General features: G+C 36.1%; 1 protein-coding gene across 1 annotated transcript in view; it reads right to left on the minus strand.

The window, feature by feature from the left end:
* Positions 1 to 26707, minus strand: part of EPC2 (enhancer of polycomb homolog 2) — a 106890-nt gene that overhangs the window by 55359 nt on the left and 24824 nt on the right. Inside the window, exon 2 of the mRNA XM_033860206.2 lies at positions 9071 to 9230. Coding sequence (XP_033716097.1) covers positions 9071 to 9230 — 160 coding nt within the window. The remainder of the gene's footprint in view (positions 1 to 9070; positions 9231 to 26707) is intronic.

Genomic DNA, 26707 nt, shown 5'->3' on the forward strand with positions numbered 1-26707 from the left:
GCAAGATCCATGAAAGAAAAAAATTAAGTTAGACCTCTTTAAAATTAAGAACTTCTCCTCTATGAAGGACACTATTAAAAGAATGAAAAGAAAACCACAGACTGGGAGAAAATATTTAAACAACTCATATCTGATAAAGGACTCCAAAATATACACAGAACACTTAAAATTCAACAGTAAGAAAACAAAGATCCCAATTAAAAAATGGGTAAAAGATCCAACAGACACCTCACCAAGGAAGATATACAAACTGCAAATAATGATACGAAAAGGTACTCAACATCCTAGGTTATTAGGGAATTACAAGTCAAAATAATGAGATACCATTACATACCTATTAGAATAGCTAAAATTCTAAAATTGACAATACCAAAAGTTGATGAGGATACAGAGCAACATGAGCTCTCGTTCACTGCTGGTAGATGTGCAAAATGGAATAGCCACTTTGGAAGTCAGTTTGGCAGTTTCTTACAAAGCTAAACACTGCCTTACTGTACAAACCAACAATTGCACTCCTAGGTATTTACCCAAAAGAGATTAAAAACTTACGTCCACATAAAAACATGCTATTACTTAGAGTACATTTTTCATAGCTGCCAAAAATTGGAAGCAACCAAGGTGTCCTTCAATAGGTAAATGAATAAACAAACTCTGAATTATCCATACAATGGAATATTATTCAATGATTAAAAAAAAAAACTATCAAGCCAAAAAAAATTAGAAGAATCTTAAATGCAAACTGATAAGTTAAGGAAGCTAGTCTGAAAAGCCTATGTACTGTATAATTTCACCTATATTACATTTTGGAAAAGGCAAAACTACAGAGAGAGCAAAAAGATCAGTGGTTGCCAGGGATTTGAAGGAATGAATAGGTGAAAATACAGGGAGTTTTTATCGTAATTCAACTATTCTATAAGGTAATGTAATGGTGGATCTATGACATGGATTTTTAAAAATCCATAAAACTGTACAACACAAACACCAAAGAGAATGGATTTTAGTTAATAAGGTACTGACTACATTAACTGTAACAAATGTACCACACTAATGCAAGATAATAATTGTGGAAATTTTGTGTGTGTGTGTGTGTGTGTGTGTGTGTGTGTGTGTGTGTAGGAGGTAGTATATGGGAATTTGCTGTACTATCTGCTCAATCTTTTGTAAATCTAAAAATGTTTAAAAAAAACCCTATTAATCCACTTAAAACTATGTAAAGGACCTGAACAGGCATTTGTCCAACGAAGATACATGAATGGCTAACAGGTACATGGAAAGATGCTTGGCCTCACTAATTATTAGGGAAACGCAAATCACAATCACAAGATATTACCGCATGCCTGTTAGAATGACCAGCACCAGAAAGACAAGAGATAACAAATGCTGGTAAGTATGTGGAGAAAAGGGAACCCTTTGTGCACTGTCAGTAGGAATGCAAATTGATACAACCACTATGGAAAACAGTATGGAGGTTCCTCAAAAAGTTAAAAATAGAACTACAATATGATTCAGCCACCCCACTTCTGGGAATAAGCCAAAGGAAATGAAAACACTGTGTTGAAGAGATATATGCACCCCCATGTCTGCATCAGCCTTATTTACAATAGCCAAGACATAGAAACAACCTAAGTGCCCATCAACAAACTAAAGTTGTGGTACAATGGAATATTATTCAGCCATTAAAAAGCAGGAAATCCTGCCCATTTACGGGCATTATGGATGGACCTTGAGGGCATTATGCTAAGTGAACTGAGTCAGACAGAGAAAGGTAGCAAATACTGTATGATCTCACTTAGAAGTAGATATAAAAAAAAAAAATTTCCAACCCCCCCATCCCAAACTCATAGAAAGAGAGATCAGACTTGTGATTACCAGAGGTGGGAGGCTGGGGGAGGGATAACTGGATGAAGGTGGTCAAAAGGTACAAACTTCCAGTTATGAGATAAGTAAGTTCTGGGGATGTAATGTACAACATGATGACTATAGTTAACATGGCTCTATGTTACATATGAAAGCTGTTAAGAGAGTAAATCCTAAGAGTTCACATCACAGGGGGAAAAATATTTTTATTCTTTTTTCTTTTTCTGTATATGAAGTGAAGGATGTTAACTAAATTTATTCTGGTAATCATTTCAAAATATGTGTAAGGCAAATCATTATGCTGTACACCTTAAACTTACACAGTCCTGTATGTCAGCTATATCTCAATAAAACTAGAAGAAAAAAAAAGCACGGATTCTGGAATCTGACTGCCTGGTTCAAATTCTGGCTCCCTTAATTACAAGGTCTTGGGAGCATGCTTGGGAGCAGGATTTCATTGTGTATATATACCACATCTTCTTTATCCATTCATCTGTTTATGGACACTTAGGTTGCTTCCGTATCTTGGCAACTGTAAATAATGCTGCTATGAACATTGAGGTGCATGTATCTTTTCAAATTAGTGTTCTTGTTTTTTTCAGATATACACCCAGGATTGGTACTGCTGGGTCGTATGGTAGTTCTATTTTTAGCTTTTTAAGAAACCTCCATACTGTTCTCTGCAGTGGCTGCACCAATTTACATTCCCACCAACAGTGTATGAGGGTTCCCTTTTCTCTACATCCTCACCAACGTTTGTTATTTTTTTTCTTTTTGATGACAGCCATTCTGACAGGTGTGAGGTGACACCTCATTGTGGTTTTGATTTGCATTTCCATGATGATTAGTGATGCTGATCATCTTTTCATGTGCCTGTTGCCCATCTGCATGTCCTCTTTGGAAAAATGTCTATTCAGTTCTTCTGCCCGCCCCCCCTCGTTTTTCTGGCCATGCCAGGCAGCACGTGGGATCTTAGTTTCCCTGCCAGGGACTGAACACGCGCCCCCTGCATTGGAGTGCTGAGTCTTAACCACTGGACCACCAGGGAAGTCCCCTTCTACCCATTTATAAATCAGGTTGTGTTTTTGATGTTGAGTTGTATGCGCTGTTTATACATTTGGATATTAATCCCTTATTGATATCATTTGCAAATATTTTCCGCCATTCCGTACATTGTCTTTTCATCTTGTCAGTAGTTTCCTTTCTTGCACAAAAGCTTTTAAGTCTAATTAGGTCCCATTTGTTTATTTTTGCTTTTATTTCCTTTACTTTAGGAGGCACATCCAAAAAAATATGGCTGCAATTTATGTCAGAGTGTTCTGCCTATTTTTTCCTCTAGGAGTTTTATAGTATCCAGTCTTACATTTAATCCATTCTTAGTTTATTTTTGCATATGGTGTTAGAGAATGTTCTAATTTCATTCTTTTACAAGTAGCTGTCCAGTTTTCCAAACACCACTTATTGAAGAGATTGTCTTTTCTCTATTGTATATTGTTGCCTCTTTTGTTGTAGATTAATTGACCATAAGCAAGTGGGTTTATTTCTGGGCTCTCTATCCTGTTTCATTGATCTACGTGTCTGTTTTTGTGCCAGTACCATACTGTTTTGATTACTGTAGCTTTGTAGTATAGTCTGAAGTCAGGGAGCATGATTCCTCTGGCTCTGTTCTTCTTTCTCAAGATTGTTTTGGCTATTCAGGGTCTTTTCTGTTTCCACACACATTTTAAAAGTATTGTTCTAGTTCTGTGAAAAATGCCCTTGGTAATTTTTTAAAAATAGTGGACATAAGTAAATGCATATAGGCCCAAGGGGCATGCTCCTTGTACTCAGACTTCTCTTTCACTTCTCTATCCCAGACTGTCAAATGATTATTTCGTTTTCCCAAATACCTGGAATGACTTAATATGTAGTTTTCTAAGTTTTAGGGCTCCTCATCCTTTCCTGGATTAGTAGTTACCCAGATACTGCTCTACCATTTTAGCACTACTGCCCACACTCACAGCTTTATCCAAGGATAGGAGGCTCAGCACAATCTTGAGAAGAGAGGAAGACCCTTAAAGCCAGCTAACCTGAATGCAGGTTGCCCTCAGGGCCTGACCTTGCTCACTGCCCCTGATATCACTCCTCTAACCACCTCAACCTGGAATCTAGCTTCACCTGGAATGTGTTATCCACAAATCTGATACAATCCACTCCTATACTTGTGGCCTGGCTTTTCTGGTATTTATTTAAATGTGTGATGTTATTTCTGCTCAATTTGATTTCTTAATAGATATCCAGTGACATTTTTACAAGAAATGATGTTCCTAGAATGCATCCTTTCCACCAAAAAGTTTTACTGTATAAACAAAACAATGCTCTTCATTTGGTATCTTCTCCAACTCCTTCCAATCAAAACATATTTGCCCTGCCAAAGCAAAAGGTCAGTTATCATCATTTTTGTTTAATAGGGAGAACAGCAAAAAACATTCCAAGGATAATGAAATTAAAGTTGGATGTTAGATCAGCATCTGTCTCACTCTTGCTGAAAACCTAGTAGAATACATACGTCCACCTTACACTAAATAAGCAGAATTTTTCTTCTTTTCCAATTGTAGACTTGACAACGGTCAGCTTCACTGAACTGAGGAGTCAGTTTCAAGTGTACTGAGGTGTACAGCAGTGTACACGCATGGACAGGCACCTTCCCAGGGCTTAAGATGTTGGCTGCAGACACAAACAGCAGAATTCAGTTTCCTTTGAGTGGGTTCCTCTCCCTGCCTGACAGATAACAAGGGGTGCTACCCCACCAATTCCTTCTCCTGAACTCTTTCTTTCAGCCAAGAAACAGGTGAGACATTCTACTGATTTGTGTGTGTAGGAGTAATGCACTGAGAAGGGGAAGTGAACCTTCATTTCAAAACAAGCAAAGGAGTCCTGTTTCAAAGAAGCATTTAATTGAGTTCAAAACTGGACATAAATTAACTACAGAATACTTATGAAACAATATCTTAAGTTCCTTCACTTTCTAAAATTCTGAGATACTGTAAAATATGATATTAAGTAAAAGGGGTAATGGGAGGTCAAAATAAAGAATTTATTGCTATGTAAACAGTCATTTCCTTAAAAAAAAAAAGGTTTGGATCTTGAATTTAATGAAGTTCTTAAACTCCAAAAGGAATGAAAGAATTTTAACATCTGGGTTGAGGTACCCAAAGTAAATTTGTTATAACAGTAAGTAAAACAGAAGTAGCATTTTCTGTATGTCACACAACTGACCAATGTGTAGAATTAGCTTAAATGAGGAACAGTTTGAGTATCTTGGGTCATCAATGACTATAGGTCACCAAGATGCTTTCGACCTGGTCAGAATACCACAATGTGTTGTGATTAAATAAGTTCCCCAGAATACCAATATGGGTTACTATGGCGAACTGGTACCAAAAGGGACAGGAAAGAACAGGCAGGTTTATCTCACATCCACACCAAGACTGGAGTCATTCCACTCCTAACTCCTTCTTGGCAGATAATTTTTGTCCTAAAATGACACTGTTGGTGAATAAGTGAGCTCAATTTTTAACCTGATCCACAGAGCAGGTCTCTCAATTTCACTGTACACACCAATGATTTTATTCTTGTATTTTATTCTGTATATAATTTTGAGTCCTACGAGATCAATGTCTCAAAAAAGTCATGATGTGTACGCTTATATCTTCACCATTCATTCACTGATTTATTTATTTGGCAAATATTTAACTGCATACCTAATCATATGCTAGGTACTACAGTAAGCAGTAAAATTAAAAGGGAAAAAAGAAGTCCCTCCTTTCAATGAGCCTTATGAACTAGTGAAGCAACAGAGGGCAAACAATCACAACTGCAGGTGGTCGATGCACACAACACAGGAGGGCTTGAGGTAAACAGTGCCAAGAACCCTGCTTAGAGGGGTCAGGAAAAGGCTCCTAAAGGTAGTCCTGGAGATGAGCCTTGAAGAACAAGTGGTATTTTAAAAAGAGGAGAAGAGAAGTAAAGGGCTATGTAAAGCCCTGGAGGCATGAAAAAATAAGAGATAAGTCAGAGATCTAAAAGGAGCTCATTATTATTGTATCTGGAAGTGTGAAGGGTTAGAGGAATGGGGGGTGGGGTGCGGTGTACTGAGACTGTAGTGTAGGAATGTATGGAGAATGAGATGCAGCTTCTGTTCCTGAGGAACTTACAGTCTAGTGGAGGAAACAGACCTCCAACAGCTCATTTCAATGAGGCTGATGTCATGGTGGAAGAATACACAGCAAATTGTGACTGGACAGGCACAAAGGAGGGCCTTAAACACCATACAAATATGTTAAAATTTTATCCCACAGGCAACAGTGAGTCTTTGAAAAATTCTAAATGGGTACCAATCACAACAGTGGCAGTGTGGATGACTGGAAGGTACAAAGACAAGAGCAGAGCAATACAATACAATACTTTGGCAGACCAATACAAAGGTGTCTGCCAGAGCCCAGGCAAGCAATGTGATGGGCCTGAGCTAAGCCGCCCTACTGTGGCAACTATGCTTTTCTAGCCAGGGAAATGGGAGGTGATTCTTTCAAATCTATCATTAAAAGAAAAAGAAAAATCCAGAGCAATATTTTCTGAAATTCCTTGTATTCAAGGGCTTAGAAAGAAGTTATATCAAGCCTTCCTTGAAAAAAAGAGTCAACAATAACGAGTTTAAATTTTAGTACAGATAAACTTAAGGTCAATAATAGGCATAGAGGTAAGCAAATAATGGAATATAAATTTGATAGAAAATTATATACACATTGAAAATGACAACAGGAGACTACAAAAACCTGAGGAACTTAAAATATATGTAGAAAAGGCAGGAAAAAAACTGTATGTGTAGTACAATTTAGTATAGTATATAAAATATATATATGCTGACAGACTAAAAGAGAAAAAATGAAAGTTAAAATAATTTTCTATTATTTTTATTCCATTTATTACAACAATAGAATAAAATGAAATGAAAAAAACAACACAGATTAATGTTTATTGTATCTAATGGGCCCCACCCAGATGGGTTACATCCAGTTTCTGGTTCCAGTTTCCTACAATGGCTTTTACAAATGGTCCTATTGTCCAGCTACATTGTTATTAAAATACAAAAAAAGGGGGGAGGGGATACGTTGGCTTAAAAAATCCTTAAAATTCATATTAAGAACAGCTATCTCATTCCTGATACAAAGACAAGGAAAATTCAACATGCTAAAGGGACTCAAAGTCAAAGACATAGTGGAAACAAATCACACAATTTTTGCAAGTGTATTTCTCTTGAATCCTTAGGGGAAAAGTCTCTGGAAAATGCTTTTGACACCTAAGGGCTTTTAAGCCATTTAAAAACAATTGAACCAGTCAACAAACATGCCATTTATTGAGCATCTATAAGCCATGCATTTAACACTAAAGATACAAAGGGAAAATAAAACATAGTCCCTGCCCTCAAGGAGCTCACAGTCTAAAAGGAGAGAAAGAATGGCTACAAACAATGCAATCAAGTATGCTGAGTCCTCTGTTAGAGGTATGTACAAGGTACTAAGATAAGCAAAGAGAGGTAGAATGAGAAATCAGGGTAAGCTTCAAAAGGGAGTTAGGTCTTAAATGAGCTACAGAAAGGGAAAGAAGACTTGAATAGCATATGCAAGGAAATGTGAAATGTGAAACAACAAGGCAAATGTGGATAATTTTAAGTTATTCCCTATGATGCAAAGAGTGAGGGAAAGAGCAACAGGAAATGAGGTTAAAGGGGTAGCAGGTAACAAATCACAAAGGGCCTTGTATTCGAATTAGAGAATCTGGCTATTACTAAATTTTGTCAAATCTATATAAGATGCACCATTACTTTATGTACTGCAAGAAAGAAAAAAAAAAGCTTTATATTGGGGTCTATCAATAAATTTAATAGAATACTCCTGCATAAAGCTATACTACCAAAGGGCAACAGCCTCAGCGTAAGATAAAGAAATAAACCAGCCATGTAGAAAGGAACAGCATGAAACTATATTTCTCAACTTGCCCTTAGGTGGAAGGAGGGGAGAAAAAACCTCTCGCTGAGAACTGAATTCCAAGCAGGTCTACAGCCTACGTGTGTGGTCTAAAAAAACAAACAAATAAAACTAAAGCTACCAGTGTGGTCCAAAAACAAACAAATAAAACAAAACAAACAAGTAAAGACTTTAAGGTGGTCTCAGGTTGGTCCCCAGATGCCTGGCAAAAACAAGTAGAAATTCTCTTTAGACAAACCAGATTTTAATCCACGAGAAAAGCAATTTAAGATGTAATCTCATTTCAAATATGACAAAGGCACATCTTAGAATCGATGAAAAATAGTAGATCTTACAGCCAGCCTTGAATCTGGAGACGTTTCAGAATCACCTGGAGAACTTTTTAAAAAAACTTATTACCAGGCTGCATACCAGAGATTCTCATACAGGGAGGCCTGACACAGCCCTAGAATCTCTATTTTAACAAACTACTAAAGGTTGTTTTTTTTAAACACAGCCAGACAAGATACCAAGACACCAGCATTCTGTCTGCAAAATTAGCTGAAAATTCCTATTGTAGAATAAAGAACAACAGTAGGATTTTAAGCCACATCATGATTTGATCAGAAGACCACTCTGGTGCCAGTGGACCTGTGGAGAAGATAGGTTAGAAGAGGGTAAAGATAGGAGATGGTGGATAGTAAACAGAACAGTCAGGAGATCAGTGAAACAGTTTTAAGGCAAAAGATGGTGATCATTTAAATAGTAACGATGGGGACAAAAATAAGAGGATCGAAGGAGGCAGAATTAGAATTCCATAAAAACTACATGAAGGTAGAAGTGTAGGATCTAATTCTAAAAATTTTAGAAGACTTGCCCCTAATCAGCATAATTGCCACTAGGCCTTGAAAAATAAATTTTTATTTGGGTATGGTAATCTACCACCTTTTAGCTGTATGATAAAGTGTAAGTGCTATAGAAAATCCTGTACTACATAACTATCAAATGTTCCAAATGCAACTCACACTCCAAATGATCTTGAAGTTGAGATGTAAGCATGGAGGGATTTTATTCTTTCACGTTTAACATTTCTATAAATCAGTGCATACAAACTGAAAAATTAAAATCTCTTTGGGCAAAAAGAAAGGATTTTTCACTGGTTGATAAATTTAAATTACAAACAGAAAACAATGAATTAACAAACTTACGCTGAATATGAATGAACTGCTTTGGCTGTTTAAACTCTCCTTTGTACAAGCGATTGTAATAGTTGACATTGCTCTCTGCCTCAGGAACTGGAATGACCATGCTCTCTTTTTTTTCTCTGAACACTTGCTGTGCTGAAATAGCTCGCTGTAAATGATGTTCCTGGAAAATGTAAAGTAGGCAACATGAGTTGTTTTAATAATGTCAATTCAATGCAAAATTCTATTTACAATTTACTGTTCAATAATTGCACAGTGCTTTAAGAATCAATTCTAAACAGTTCCTTTGCCACAGACCTTCAGGAAACATTGCTATCATTCTCCCTCAATACTTGTACTCATACTGATACCATGTTAGATGATTACAATTTTAATAAGTAGGATTTTTTCAAAAAAGATTAAACATTCACAAACTAGAATTTAACATCTCAAGAATTTAACATTACAAGAAAATCGATCCCCTGGTTTGCTAAATTAATTGAGGTGTTTATCACCAATAACAAGATGACAGAAAAACATGCAAATAACAGGAAAAGAATTTGTATCACAGATTTTAAGTATCTTCTGCATTTATATACCTGAAACTTCAACAGTACAAAATTCTGAATATATTACTATCACGGCAGGAAATATTTTTTAACAAAGGTGAAACAAAAAGTTCTTATAAAATACACCCAGATTCTAGTAACTTTTCATTACCTCCACCACTTAATGGACACTTTCTCCCTTGACCCACTATGGACCATTCCCAACAAAGCACCTTTACCTTGTGGAAGGTAGTAAATTAGGTCATGTCATTCCCCAAAGCATCCCCTTCATATTTAGATTAAAGGTTAAAAAATCACTCAACGCTTACAAGGCTTTATACCTCTCTGACCTTATTTCCTACTTTTCTCCTCCCAAACTTTATTCTAGCCACACTTCTCCTCTCCTTTAAGGTTCCTAAATATCCAAATGGATTGTTTCTGAAATTCCTTCAGTCTCATGTCATCAGAGAGGCCTTCTGTTATTTCCTTACCTAAAAGAGTACTGGCATATACCCAGAGAAAACCATAACTCAAAAAGACACATGCACCCCAATGTTCACTGCAGCACTATTTACAATAGCCCAGTCATGGAAGCAAATTAAATGCCCATTGACAGACAAATGGATAAAGAAGATGTGGTACATATATACAATGGAATATTACTCAGCCTTAAAAAGGGACAAAATTGGGTCACTTGTAGAGATGTGGATGGACCTAGGGACTGTCAAACAGAGTGAAGTTAGTCAGAAAGAGAAAAACAAATATATTAATGCATATATGTGGAATCTAGAAAAATGGTACAGATGAACCTGTCTGCAAGGCAGAAATAGAGGCACAGGCGCAGAGAACAAATGTATGGACACCAAGGGGGGAAGGGGGGGGATGAATTGGGAGATTGCGACTGACATATATACACTAACTAACATGTATAAAATAGATAACTAATGAGAACCTGCTATATAGCACAGGGAACGCTACTTTACTTTGTTGTGCGGTAGAAACTAACACAACATTGTAAAACAACTATATCCCAATTAAAAAAAAAGAGAGAGAGTACTGGCTATGCTGCAATGCATAAATTAAGATTTATTTATCAGCAGCCATCCTTTCAATACATTTCTGAGTACCTGGCAGACACCAGATACTACTCCTGTCCCTGAGAATTATGAGTGAATGAGAGACAGACTTTGCCATTAAGGAACTTAGGTAGTGAAAGAGAGATACCTGAGTATGCGATCTGAGCTTGACAAGCGTATCTCTTTTCAATTAGTCAAATCACTCGTTTTGGGAGGATAAAGATGTCCAAAGAAAGTAAAGTGTAAATTAAGAGTTTTAGGATCAACAGGGATTTTTAGCAAGGCAAAAGAGGAAAAGAAGAAAACAACCCTGGCAGAGAAAACAGAATATCCAAAATGGACAAAAGCCCAGAGACATTCAATAAAAGGCAAATATTGAACAAAGGGACATGAGGGTGGGTGCTGGTTTAGATCTGAAAGTTTCTTCACCTTCGGTGCAAGGAAGAAATATGTTTTTCTTCATAGGGTAGAATCCCAAGTTGGAGCACTAAGTAAATTTCCCCATATAAAAACTACTATTGATTTAGTTAAAATCTATTAGTACTCAAACTTTTGAGTCGTCTAAGAAGTTGTGATGGGATCAAACACGCAAACAAACAGCATCAAGAAACTAGGAAGCCAGGCCTTGACTGAGGTTGGCAATTTCTAGCATTATTTAAGCCTATACTTTCCTATTACCTTCATGATATTTCACCTCTCCTAGTTAAAGAAAGTGATGCAATATGCAATGCCACCCTGCATTTATATGTTTTACAGCTCTCGAAGTACACCCACAATCACATGTCTATTAGCTCCTTACAATCTGGGGACACAGGCGTAGATATTATCTCATTTTGTAAATGAGACTCAGGAAACAAGTGACTTGCTCTTAGCAAATAGGAATGATGTATAAGAGAGCCAAATTTCAGGACTCTGATTCCAGTGTTCCTTGACTATTCCATCCTTATTAGAAAAGTCTGACAGATAAAAAACCATGTTCTTGTAATGCTAATAATCTACAGATACAGGTAAAAAAAGGAAACTGAGTACATTTTTTATTTGAAGAGATTCTTTTGATATATATTTGACTTTGCCCTAAATACAAAACATTTTTAGGTATTATCCAATTTTGAAATACATCTTCAATAGATTAAGATTTAACATTAATTTTACAAATGAAAAAACTTAAAAACAGATCATGGATGACTCCCTTCTTAATGCGGCCTACAGATGACAGATGCAGCCAGAAATTGAGGCCAGATCATGACACCTCCCCCATTTTAATCTACAGACTAATCAGTGGCAAACATACAAAAGGCTCAAAGTAGGTACCGGTTTTGATTTGTCATTTTATTGGGGGAAGATGTTGACATGAGTAATGCTGATTCCTTGTTACATGCTGCATCATACACTGGTGAGGTTACCTAATTTTTAAAAATAACTAAAAACCAAGCACTACCTAATTTCCTTTCCTTTAAAAAAGCATGCCTTTGACCCACTAACTCCACTAATGGAATTCATCAAAAGGCAACAAAGAAATGGGCAACACTGACTAAATGAAAATGCTCATCATGGCACTGTTTATAGCACCAAAAAAAAAAAAAAAAAGTCTAAATAGCAATAAATACAGACTTAGTATATCTATTATGTCATATCCATAAAATGGAACTCTTAGGTAGTAGAAAAAAACAACATAATTTAGACCTCTATTGACACGAAAAAAGCCTGGAAGAATACAGAATAGAACACTGCACAAAATGCTATAAGTATTTCTTCTTTGTCCCCTTTTGCAGTTTCAGAAATTTTCTATAGTAAATAGTAAATCTACATTTCTTCCATAAACTAAAAAAAAAAGAAAAATGCTATAAAAGTTTAACATCCTAAATGAAAGGACTCTCCACCAAAATACACAAAAACCACTTCTCATGGTTACTTTGACATTCTGAAATATCCTTTTGAAACCTACCATATTGTACCTAAACACGTTTTGTGTTTCCCTAGAAATATTATACTTTCCCTGTACTTTATACTTTTCCTAGTAACACATGAAATTACATGAAAAGCCGTTAAACGCAAACTAAAAGACGCTAAATAATTAATGACTTCTAGTCATGTATAATAAGTATCAGGCACAATCCTACAGGGACAGAGTAGAAATATTTTTTCTTTTGGATATGAGTACACTAAGACTCTATGATTTCTATGACGGAAATCAGCAGGACTGAAATTTGAATCATTATTTGTATGTCTCTTTTCCATCTTGCCAAGCTCATGCCCCAATTTGTAGGGTTTCAGAATGTACTGGGTTAGGCTGCATACAAAGTCAAACATTATTCGTTGATGTTTTAAAAATTTACATCCAAAATTCCCAATTAAAGATACCTGACTGAATAACTACATTTACCTACTCTACCTCACTATAATAGTAAACTTACTAGTAAAGGACTAAGAAACTTAAAAAGCCACTATAACAAATTGAATTAGAAATGAGCCATCAGCACAAAACAGAATACCGCAAAATTCTGGGAGATCAAAATCAAAAGAGGAAGTTTCAAATCCTTGCAGAGAAGAAAAATATAAAAACTGAGACCACCTCACCTATCCTGCAGAAAACCAAATGATGGGGATTTTGAAACACTAGCTAGAAAGAGCCAGAACGAGACAAGCTATTCTCTGCCTACTCCTCAAAAGCAGATCATGCTACACAGTCTACACAGACACAAAAGGGAACCATTGAACTAGGAATGTTGTGAACCACCCCAAATCTACAAAAAACGAACAAAAGAAAACCTAGTAAGTCTAGTACTATTATTAAAACCCAAAAAACGAGATTCAACTATACATCTAATAATGAACTCTCTCTACTCCAAAGTGGAGGTGGAGAAGAAAACTTTAAGAATGTCCCAAACTTAAATATCCTTGAAAGAAACACTTACGGATATGAAAAAAAAAAAAGTCACCTGAATAAGGAACTTAAAAACTAAAATCAGAGAAGGGGGCAAAAAACTCAGGGGAAAAAAACAGCAAGAGTTGACTGAACTCAGGAAAGAAAGAAAAAGACAATTACCTCAGAGATGAAAACTAAAATTACTAGAAGCCCAATGCAAAATGTACTCAAAGACATAAGTGTGTTGTATAAAGGCTGTCAAATAATCAAGAGAATAAAAATAAGATGAAAAAAGAACTAAAATGAGTAAGAAACAAAATGATAGGATACAAAAACAGGCAAAGAACAAATGACATTCATATAATTGGAGTCCTTGAAGAAAGAACAAAAAATGCAACAGAACTAGTATTTAAGATAAAAGATATGAATCTACTTATCCAAAAAAAGCCCAACAGGGAGCAAAATGGCACACAAGAACTTGCATAACCAGACAAGATCTGATACTGTTTGGAGCAATCAGGAGAAAACACTCTGCTCACAGCTTCTCCCTTGGGAGGGAAAGAGAAAAGTGGAACGTGTGTCTAACATTCCAGCTTTTTGGGAAGTTGCCCAAGGGACTATCTTCTGTCTCACTTAACTCAGAAGGCTGACTGAACCAGCATTCTTTGGATGCCTGGGGGTTGTGGAGAACAAAAAAGAACTTAGAGTCTTGCTGCAACACCAGAAAACTTGCAGTACCACTGACAAACACCAGAGGGAGCAAAAGATTACAACAAGATCCGGATAAAGAAACAAATAAACCTCTCTTAACTGGGAAATTATGTGCAGATGCCCAAAGAAGATGTATCTCCAGAAAAGGTTTGAGGGGCTTCCAGACCCCCTACCTGAGTTGACTGGTAAGGGCCTTACCCTGTATGAAGCCAATTCATAAAGACTGGGAGTGGTGGCTACTTTTTCAAATGCACAAATTACAACAAAAATTAAAGGCACATGAAAAAAACAGGAAAAAAAATGGGTCAATCAAAAGAACAAAATAGGGCTTCCCTGGTGCCACAGTGGTTGAGAGTCCGCCTGCTGACGCAGGGGATGCAGGTTTGTGCCCCGGTCTGGGAAGATCCCACATGCCGCGGAGTGGCTAGGCCCGTGAGCCATGGCTGCTGAGCCTGTGCGTCCAGAGCCTGTGCTCCGCAACGGGAGAGGCCACAACAGTGAGAGGCCCGTGTACCGCAAAAAAAAAAAAAAAAAAAAAGAACAAAATAAATCTCCAGAAACTGACCCTAAAGAAATGGAGATCTGTGAATTTTCTGACAATAAAAGTTTAAAATAATCATCTTAATAAAGTTCAATGCACTAAGAGAACACAAATAGACAACTAAAGAAAATCAAGGAAAATGATGCATGAACAAAATGCAAATATCAAGAAAGACATAGAAAACATAAAAAAGACCAAATGGAAAATCTGGACCTGAAAATTACAGTAACTGAATTGGAGGGAAAAAAAAAATCCACCCAGAGGGGTTCAACAGCAGAATCAATTAAGTAGAAAAAAGAATTAGTGAACTCAAGAAGAGTTCATTTGAAATTACTGAGTCAGGGGAATTTCAATACTCCACTTTCAATAATGAATACATCAACCAGAAAGAATATCAATATGGAAACATAGGGCTTCAACAACACAAAGACCAGCTGAACCTAACAGACATAAACAGAACACTTCATACAGCAGCAGAGTACACATTCTTCTCAAGCTCACACAGAACATTCTCCAGGACAGATCACATGTTAGGCCACAAAACAAGTTTTATCAAATTTAAGAAGGCTGAAATTACATCAAGTATATTTTCCAACCACAATGGAATTAAAGTAGAAATCAAGAACAAAGGGAAAACTGGAAATTCACAAATATGTAGAAACTGAACAACATACTTCTGAACAATGAATGGGTCAAGAAAGAAATTACAAAGGAATTTAGAAAAGAGACAAATGAAGATGAAAACACAACATAACAAAACTTAAGGGATGCAGCAAAAGCAATACTAAGAGGGAAGTTTATAGCAATAAATTTCTACCTACATTAAAAGAGATCTCAAATCAACAACCCAACTTTACACCTCAAGGAACGAAAAACAGAACAAACAAAACCCAAAGTTAGTACAAGAAAGGAAATAATAAAGATTAGACCAGAAATAAATGAAATTAAGAATAGAGAAATTTAAAAACACCAACAAAACTAAAAGTTGTTTTGAAAAGATCGACAAAATTGACAAACCCTTACCTACAGGAACTAAGAAACACTCAAATACCAAAAATCAGAACTGAAGGAGAGACATTAAAACTGATGCCACGAGGGTGGCGGGGGGGATGGGGGGGTGCAGTGGGGATCATAAGAGATTACTACAATTATATAACAACAAATTGGATAATTCAGAAGAAACACATAAATTTCTAGAAATATACAGCTTACCAAGACTAAATCATGAAAAAATTAAAACCGTGAACTACAGTAAGGATATTGAATCTATTCAATCAGTAATCAAACACCTCTCAACAAAGAAAAGCTCATCAACAGATGGCTTCACTAGAGAATTCCACCAACATTTAAAGACTCATCTACAATCCTTCTCAAAATCTTAAAAAAAAAAAAAAAAAAAACTGAAGAGAAGGGAAAACTTCCAAACTCATTTTATGAGGCCAGTATTAACTTAATACTAAAATCAGAGAAAGATACTACAAGGAGGGTGGGGAATAGGGAAATGGGTAAAGGTGGTCACAAGGTACAAAATTCCAGTTATAAGATTAATAAGTCCTGGGGGTTTAATGTACAGCACAGTGACTACAGTTAATACAGTATTGTATATTTGAAAGTTGCCAGGACAGTACACCTTAAAAGTCCTACTCACAAGAAAAAAAGAAAAGTAACTACATGAGGTGATAGATGTTAACTAAACTTATTGTGGTAATCATTTCACAACATATACATATATCAAATCATTATGTTGTACACTTTAATACAATGTTATGTATCAATTATATCTCAATAAAACTGGAAGGGGGGAGGCAGAAGGATACTACAAGTAAAAAAACAAAAAATACAAAACAACAAACTACAGACCAATATTGCTGATAAATGTCAATGCAAAAGTCCTTAACAAAATACTAGCAAACCAAATTGAACACATGAAGATGATTACACATCATGACCAAGTGGGATTTATTTCTGCAATGCAAGAATGCTCAACCTATGAAAATTGGTTAATGTAATACACCATAATAAGAGAATGAAGGACAAAAACCACATGATTATTTCAATTGACATGCTGAAAAAAATTCAACACTCTTTCATGATAAAAACACTCAACAAACTAGGAACAGAACAAAATCATCTCAATACAATAAAGGCCATATATGAAAAGCCCACAGCTAACAATATACTCAATGGTGGAAAATTGAAAGCTGTTCCTTTAAGATCAGGAACAAAGCAAGAATGCCTGCTTTTGCCACTTCTATTCAACACAATACTGGAACTCCTAGGGAGAGCAATTATCAAGAAAAAGAAACACCAAATTGGAAAGGAAGAAGTAAAAATATCTCTGCCCACAAATGACATAAACTTTTATGTAGAAAACCCTAAAGATTTCACACATTAAAAAAAAAAAAAGTTAGACCTAGTAAACGCATCCAACAAAGTTATAAGACAGAAGATCAACACACAAAAATCAGTTGCATTTCTATACAGTGAACAATCTGTAATGGAAGTTAAGAAAACAATCCCATCTTAATAGCATCAAAAAGAACAAAATACTTAGGAATAAACGTAAACAAGGAGGTGAAAGGCTTGTACACTGAAAAACACAAAACACTGCCTAAAGAAATTAAGAAAGACATAAGTAAATGAATGATGTCCTGTGTTCATGGACTAGAAGGCTTAATATTAGAAAACAGAACTACCGTATTATCCAGTAATCACATTTCTGGGAATATATCCAAAAGAACTGAAAATAGGATCTTGTAGAGATATTTGCACACCCATGTTTACTGCAGTGTTATTTATAATACAATAGCCAAGTGGTAGAAGAAACCCAAGTGTTTATTGACAGATAAATGGATATCAAACAAAGTGTGGTATGTACATATGATGGAATATTAGCCTTAAAAAGGAAGAACATTCTGACACATGCTACAACATGCATGAACCTTGAGAATATTATGCTAAGTGAAATAAGCTAGTCACAAAAGGACAAATACTGCATTGTTTATATGAGGTCTAAAGTAGTCAAATTCTTAGAAAGAGTGGTGGTTGCCAGGGGCTGGGGAAGGAGAAGAACGGAAGTCGTTGTTCAATGGGTATAGAGCTTCAGTTTTCCAAGATGAGAAAAGTGCTAGATATCTCTTGTATAATACTACTGTACACCTAAATATGATTAAGATACTAAATTTTAGGCTCTGCATTTTTTACCACAATAAAAAAAGCTCATCAAGTACCTGGCAAAAGTAACCCAGAACAACAGACTGTGACATATATTTGTTTCAAAAATAATGAAAAAATCCTCAAAGCCTCCAAGCAAACAATAATAGTAACAATAACATATAATAATAACTTAAAAGGCCAAAAGAATCAGATGACATCAGACTTTAAAAATAACATAAAGCAAAGCATCAATGAGCAGCATTTTCAGAAACCTCAATGAACATAAAGTATGAATCAAGGATTTTACATCCAGCTAAGTTATCCTTTAAGTATCAAGGCTATACAAAGTACTCAGGGAATTCTGTAGGGGACTTTTGAGGAATCTACTAGAATAGTACTGTTCAGAAGAAATGTAATGGAAGCCACAAATGTGACCCACACATTTAAATTTTCTTGTAGCCACACCAAAAAAAGTAAAAAGAAAAAGGATGAAATTAATTTTAATAATATATCTTATTTAAGCCAATATAAATATCCAAACATTATCATTTCAACATGTAATCAATATAAAAAGGTATGCAGATATTTTACATTTTTTCTTCCACACCAAGTCTTAAAAACCTGTATGTAACACATGTGTTTTACACGTATAGAACATCTCAATTCAGACTAGCCATATTTCAAATGCTCACCAGCCACAAATGACTAGTGTAGCCCATCATCATCTTGGATTCATCCAACCATGATATGAATGGAAAACTTCAACAAAACTACACACACACACACACACACACACACACACATATATACATATATGTCAAAGATGGGGGAAAGGCTGGAGCACTAATGTACAAACATCTGCACAGTAAAGTAGAAATAATGCAACTAAAAATGGGAGAAGGAAAACAAGATGAGAGCAAAATAAAAAAAGAAACTAGCCAATATAACATAATACAAAACAATTAAATATTATGAAAGAGTTGAGATCAAACATGTTCAGTCATATCAATAAATGTGAGTGGACTTATCTCACCTATGAAAACAAAAAGATTTTCAACTTGTCTCATAACCAAAGACTCAACTATATGCTTTATGCAAGAAATACCCCACCACCACCACCATCACCACAAAGAGTGAGTGAAAAAGAGTAAAAGGAACAGAAAAGTTTATCAGGTAATGGAATACAGTAAGAAAGACGAGCAGATCCTAATATCAGACAAGTAGAATTCAAGCCAAAGAGCATTAAGCATGACCCAAAACCCACAATTCATTACAAAGATCTTGAACTTCTATACACATTTATGAATATCTATATATCAACAATAATTTATGATCAAATAATCATTTCATGAAGAAAAAGCTACAGATATGCAAAGACAGACAAAGATACACTAAAAATAATTTTAAAAGACCACTCTCAGGGGGCTTCCCTGGTGGCGCAGTGGTTAAGACTCCACCTGCCAATGCAGGGGACTCGGGTTTGAGCCCTGGTCCGGGAAGATCCCACATGCCGCAGAGCAACTAAGCCCGTGCGCCACACTACTGAGCCTGCACTCTAGAGCCCGCAAGCCACAACTACTGAAGCCCATGTGCCACAACTACTGAAGCTTGTGCGCCTGGAGCCTGTGCTCTGCAACAGAAGCTGCCACAATGAGAAGCCCTCGGCAGCTAGAGACAGCCCGCGCACAGCCACAGAAGACCCAACGCAGTCGAAAACTAACTAACTTACTAAATAAAATAAATCTATATATATATTTAAAAAGACCACTCTCAGCACAAGACAAATCAAGTGGACAAATAACAAGCAAGGACCTAATAAGCAACTTAATAAGGTAGAACTTATAGTTATTTATCAAACTTCACACACAATCCCCCTTCTTCTCAAGTACTCATGGAACTTTCACAAAATTGATCATAAATTGGCTAAGAATCACAAAGAATAGGGTATTATGAATGGAGTAGAAAGGATAAGGAGGGAGTGACAATTCTCTGAGCATATATCCTTTAACAGTTCTGAATTTTAAAACCCTGTTTATGTTTCACATGCTCTAAAAATAATCAAAATTAATGACGGTGTGAAGAGAACCCAAATTATAACACAAAGAGAAAAAACAAACCTCATTTATTAGAAATGAATATTCATAGGTCTACAATGAAAGGGATTGGGAAAGAAATTTACATTCCTTTCGAAAATAATGATTTAAAGCTTATCTGTAAAATTTAGACCATATACACTTCAAAGGATTGTTGTGATGATTATATAAGTTAATAAGGTGTTCAGAATAGTCCACAGCACATTGTCAAGGATAAAAGTTTCTCATTTTTATTAAAACATATAATTAAAGTGCAATATTAATAGTAGCGAAATTTTTGAGAACAAAAGCAAAAAAAAATTAGAAAATTTGACAATTCAAAATCTTTTTTCAACACCCATTCATAAGAAAAAATTCACTGAAAGCAAGAAAAAGATGTCCTCAATCTGATAAAGGGCAGGCAGCACAAAGGAAAACCTACAGACCATCATACTTAATGGTCAAAGACTGAATTCTTTCCCCCAAGAGCAAAAACAAGCCTAAAAGGTCTATTCTCACCACTTCTAGGCCTCATTTTCCCTGAGTTTCTAGCCACTGCAGTGAGGAAAGAAAAAGAAATAAGGGCAGGCAGACTGGAAAAAAAGAAGTAAAACTGCACATAATATGATCATGTAGGGAGAAAATCCTAGGGAATCTCAACAGAGCTACTAGAACTAAAAAGTGAACTTAACAAGACTGCAAGTCAATATTAATAACTCAATTGTACCTCTGTATACTACCAACTAAAAAATAAAAATAAAAAGCAATTACCATTTACAACAGTGTTAAACCACTAAATATTTACAGACAGGTTTAACAAAATATGTGTAAAACTTGCACATCAACATAAATGGAGAGATGTAGTATGCTCATGAATTGGAAGGTTCAATACTGTTCAAAAAATTTACTTGTGTAAAATTTCCCCCAAAATCCATCTAGACACTCAACACAATCCCAATCAAAACCCCAACAGGCTTTTTTTTTTTCTTTTTTTACAGAAATGGACAAGTTGATTCTAAAATTCATATGGAAAGGCAAAATAGCCAAAATAATCTTGAAAGAAAAGAAATTTGAAGAACATACAATCTGATTACAAGCTACATTACAAAATATAAAGCTAAATTATTCAAAACAGTGTGTTATCAGCATAAGAATGTACATATAAAGCAATGGAAAAGAAGTCTAAACATAGACCCACATACATACATACACATAATGAATTTTAGACAAAGGTGCCAATTAATGGGGGAACTGAATGGGGGTAAGCATAGTCTTGCCAACAAATTGGACGTCAGTTTGGAAAAAAATAAGCCTATACTCCTAACTCAAACTATACACAAAAATTAACTCAAAAATAGGTCACAGGAAAAAAAAAAAAAAAAATAGGTCACAGAGACTTCTCTGGTGGCGCAGTGGTTAAGACTCTAAGCTCCCAATGCAGGGGGCCCGGGTTCAATCCCTGGTCAGGGAACTAGATCCCACATGCATGCTGCAACTAAGAATTCTCATGCCACAACTAAGGAGCCCACTGGCCGCAACTAAGGAGCACACGTGCTACAACTAAGGAGCCTGCAAGCCACAACTAAGGAACTCACCTGCCACAGCCAAATAAATAAATTATAAAAAACAAAACAAATAACTAGATTCTTTGACTCCACCCCAGACCTATTAAACCAGGATCTCTGGGAGAAGATTCTAGGAATCTGTGTTTAAAAAAAAAAAAAAGGTCACAGACATAAACACAAAGCCTAAACTTGTAAAACATCTACAAGAAAACACAGGAGAAAAATCTTAGTGACTCTGGGTTTGGGTAAGATTTCTTAGAACATAAAGCAAAACACATTATAAATGAAAGAACTGATAAGCTGGACTTCCTCAAAATGCAAATATTGTGCTATTCAAAATACATTCTTAAGGAAATAAAAAGACAAGCCAGACTGGGGGAAAAAGTATTCACAATAAGTATGTGAGAGGCCTTGTATGCAGAATATATAAATAACTCTTATAACTCAATAATAAAAAAGCAACGCTTTTTTTTTCTTTTCTGTTTTTGGCTGCAGATTGCAGCATGCGGGATCTTAGTTCTCCGACCAGGGATCGAACCTGTGCCCCCTGCACTGGGAGCAGAGTCTTAACCACTGGACCGCCAGAGAAGTCCCCAAAACAACCCACTTTTAAAAGAAAATGAGCCAATGATTTAAACAGATATTTCACAAAAGAAGATGCAGGAATGACCAATAAACACTTGAAAAAATGTTCAACATCTTTGTATCAGGAAAACGCAAAATAAAATTGCAGACAGTTTTGACTACACACCCACAAAATGACTAAAATTAAGAAACTGACAACATCAACTGCTGGTGGAAGGGTCAAAAGGTATCACCACTTTGTAAACTGTTGGGCAGGTTCTTATAAATATACACTTATCACATGACCCAGCAATCCTACTGCTAAGTGTGTACCTGAGAAGTGAAATGCATGTCCACAAACAACTTGCACATGAACGTTAACTGCAATTTTACTCAAAACAGCCAAAAACTGGAAACAATAAAAACGCACATTAACAGGTGACTAAAGTAAATACATTCATTCAAAGGAATGCTACTCAGTTAAAAGAAAAAAAGAGGAGGGAGGTGGGGGAGACAAACTAATCATATATACTACATAGATGAATCTCAAAAGTACAACAAGCAACAACGAGATACAAGCAGCTACATTCTGTATGGTTCCCTTTATAGGAAGTTTGAGAACAGGCAAAACTAATCTATAGCGACTGAAATCAGATCAGTAGCTGCCTGAAAAGGGGGTGGAAGATATGACTGCAAATAGGTTAAATGGAACTTCTGTGGGGAATGAAAATGTTCTATTTCTTGTTTGGGATGGTGGTTACACAGGTATATTTGTTTATTAAAACACAAAACCATAAACAAAATAAATTCTTTATGGTAATTCCCTGGCGGTCCAGTGGTTAGGATTCCGCACTTCCACGGTGGGGGACACAGGTTTGATCCCTGGTTGGGGAACTAAGATCCTGCATGCCACATGGCACAGTCAAATAAAATAAAATTAAAAATTAAATAAATGCTTGGGCTTCCCTGGTGGCGCAGTGGTTAAGAATCTGCCTGCCAATGCAGGGGACATGGGTTCGAGCCCTGGTCCGGGAAGATCCCACATGACGTGGAGCAACTAAGCCCAAGTAGCACAACCACTGAGCCTGAGCTCTAGAGCCCACGAGTCATAATTACTGAGCCCACGTGCCACAACTACTGAAGCCCGCACGCCTAGAGCCCGTGCTCCACAACAAGAAAAGCCACTGCAGTGAGAAGCACGCACACCGCAAGGAAGAGTAGCCCCCACTCACCGCAACTAGAGAAAGCCCGCACGCAGCAACGGGAGCCCAACGCAGCCAAAAGAATAACATAAATTATAAAAAAATAAACAAATACTTTATACTGTATGTAAATTATACTTCAATAAAATTGATTTTTAAAATCTAGAAAAAATAACCTTTGATGTAAACAAAAATTTAATGTAAACAAAACATGCTGGTATGGCAATCATTATTCACAACGCTGGTGAAATTGTGCTGAGTAAAACAGACACTTTCAAGAATGAGTGCTAGTGAATGTGTTAAAGTGTAAATTGGTATGTTCTGGAGAACAGTTTGGTAATATGTTTCTAAGCCTTCAAAAACTTTCTAACAGTTAATCTATTATTTACACAATAATTATAATAAGTAAAACGGGAAAAAACCTTATTATCTCCAATACTGGCATATGATAAGCTTACACACTGCCATTCAAAACTTTTTGCAAGACAGTTTAATGACATGAAAATGCTTACACATTAAGTAGAAAAAGCATGCAACAAAATCACATATTGAAGATAATCTCAATTATAGTGAAATAAATAGAATAACAGGTGATAGCATGCATAAATGCAGAATTAAAAAGTAAAAAAACAAAGCTGGAAAGAAATGTGTCAAAGTATTAGGTACTGAAACTGTAGCTGGTCTCTATTTTCTTCTCTATATTTTCTACAATTTTCTCAAAGAATACGTACTACAAGAAAGCAACCAGTGCTAATCTTTAAAACCACTTAAACTGATCCCTTTCATGATCAAAAAAAAAAAAAAAAAGAGGAAGACAAAGAAAAAAGGACTCTAGATAAGTCCTTATCCTATTCTAACTAAACCTGCTTCTCTTCTAGAACTAACTTTCCAAATCTGATTCTTAGTCCTGACAGCATATTAAAATCACCTGCCAAGGTCAAATATGGACTCTGGGAGATAAAAGCAGCAGCAGAAACCAGTTAAAAGGCTTCAGCAGCTAACTTCCACTCTATCAAAGATGAAATACATACAGTGGATATTATTCAGCTATAAGAAGGAGTGAAATACTGATGTATGCCACAACATGGGTGAACCTTTAAAACATTACACTATGTGAAAGAAGTCAGATACAACAGGCCACATATTGTATGATTCCATTTATAGCAAATGTTCAGAAATAGGCAAATGCATAAAGAAACTATATTAGCGGTTATTAAGGAGGGGGTTGGTGAACAAGTAGGATGGAGAGTGATTAATGGGTATGGGGTTTCTTTTTAGGGTGATGGAAGTGTTCTGGAATAAGACAGCTGTGACACTGCGTAACACTGTGAACGTACTAAAAACCACTGAACTGTACACTTTAATATGGTGAATTAAATATTATGTGAATTTTTATCACAATAAAAAATTGCAAAAAAAAAAAAGGGAGAGGGAATGAATTTACCCTTATACCTGAAGCAACAACAACAAAAATCTGGCTAAAGAGTTGAAACAATGGTTTTCTAAACACCAGACATCAGGCAATAAAGGACAATGACTAAAACCAGTGAGCACCACGACTGCCTTATCTTACTACCTTCAAAGAATATTCCACGTTGTGGAGCACGAGGATGAAACGGAGGCAGAGGCTAGAAGACCTCCTGAGTTGAGGGGACAGAAATAATAGTCCAGGAAGACTAAGGCACCTAAAGTCCACAGGGAAGAGTACCAAAGAGGAAAGAACTACACAGAGAGAGGACGCAGGAGATCTGCAGAGGGTTCCCTGGAGTATTCAGCAAAATATTCATCAGCACTTGTGTGTGAAGAAACTATGTAACAGTGGAGAATGAACTATAACAAAGGATTAGCGGGAACAGTGCCTGTCACTCAGGGCCAGAAAGATCACCTGCTTCCATTAACCAGACTGGAAAAAAGATATGCTAACATAGAGGAACGAAGATAAGGATGACATCTGACTTCTCATCAGAAATAATCCAAGTGAGAAGACTAGAGCACCATTTTTTTAAATATTAGAAGGAAAAATTGTCGACCTACAATTCTATGTCCAGCAAAAATATCTTTCAAAAACAAAGTTAGAGATCTGTTGTACAATTCACACAGCTAGCAGTCTGTAATGCACATTTATAAATTGTTAAGAAGATAAACTTATGTGCTTTATCACACACAAAAAAAGGTGAAATAAAGACATTATTTTAGATGTACAAAAGTAGAAAGTATTCATCACCAGAAGACCTGCATTACAAGATGTGTTAACAGAAGTCCTTCGCAAAGAAGAAAAATGATACCAGATGAAAGTCTAGATATAAGATATATTTATGAAAAGCAGGAGTAATGATAACTACAATGGTAAATATATACATCTTTTTCTTATTATTTTGAAGTATTTGAAAATAATTGGTTCTTTGAATTAAAAAATAAGAATGTATTATAGGGTTTATACATATGTAAAATGCATGAAAACAATAGCATAAGGGCTGGACAGGGAGAAGTGGAAGTACGTTATTGTAAGGATCTTACAGTGTACATAAGTGGTATGTCACTTGAAGGTAGACTGGAATAAAGATGTATACCCAAAATCAGAGTTTCTCAACTTTGGCACTATTGATATTCTGGGCAAGGTAATTCTTTGTTGTGGAATTCTGCCTTGTGCTTTGTAGGATATTTACCAGCATCCCTGACCTCTACTAAAGAGATGTTGGTAGCACCCTCTACTTGTGAAAAATAGTAAGTTTCCAGGAATTATCAAGTGTCCTCCGGGAAATAAATCAGACCCAATTGAGAACCAAGTCCCTAAAACAATCACTAAAGTAACAAAACAAAGACCTATGTGTAATAAGCCAAAAACAGAGATAAAATGGAATCATAAAAAAATAATCCAAAAAGAAGGAAAAATAAGAAAAGGGAACAAAGAACAGAAGAAACAAATAGAAAACATTAAGATCACAGAGTGAAACCTAACCATATAAAAAGTCATATTAGGGCTTCCCTGGTGGCGCAGTGGTTGAGAGTCCGTCTGCCGATGCAGGGGACACGGGTTCGTGTCCCGGTCCGGGAAGATCCCACATGCCGCGGAGCGGCTAGGCCCGTGAGCCATGGCTGCTGAGCCTGCGCGTCCGGAGTCTGTGCTCCGCAATGGGAGAGGCCACAGCAGTGAGAGGCCCGCGTACCGCAAAAAAAAAAAGTCATATTAAGTCTCAGTAAACTAGTAATAGAGTACTTCCTGAACTTGATAAAAATCTACAGCTAACATTATAGTTAATGGTGAGAAACCTGAAGCTTCCCCACTAAGGTCAGATATAAGGCAAGGATGTCCCCTATCACTATTTTGTTTCAACATCATACTGGAAGTTCTAGTGACTG

This window comes from Tursiops truncatus, chromosome 7 (genome assembly GCF_011762595.2).
Source record: "Tursiops truncatus isolate mTurTru1 chromosome 7, mTurTru1.mat.Y, whole genome shotgun sequence".
Lineage (NCBI taxonomy): Eukaryota > Metazoa > Chordata > Mammalia > Artiodactyla > Delphinidae > Tursiops > Tursiops truncatus.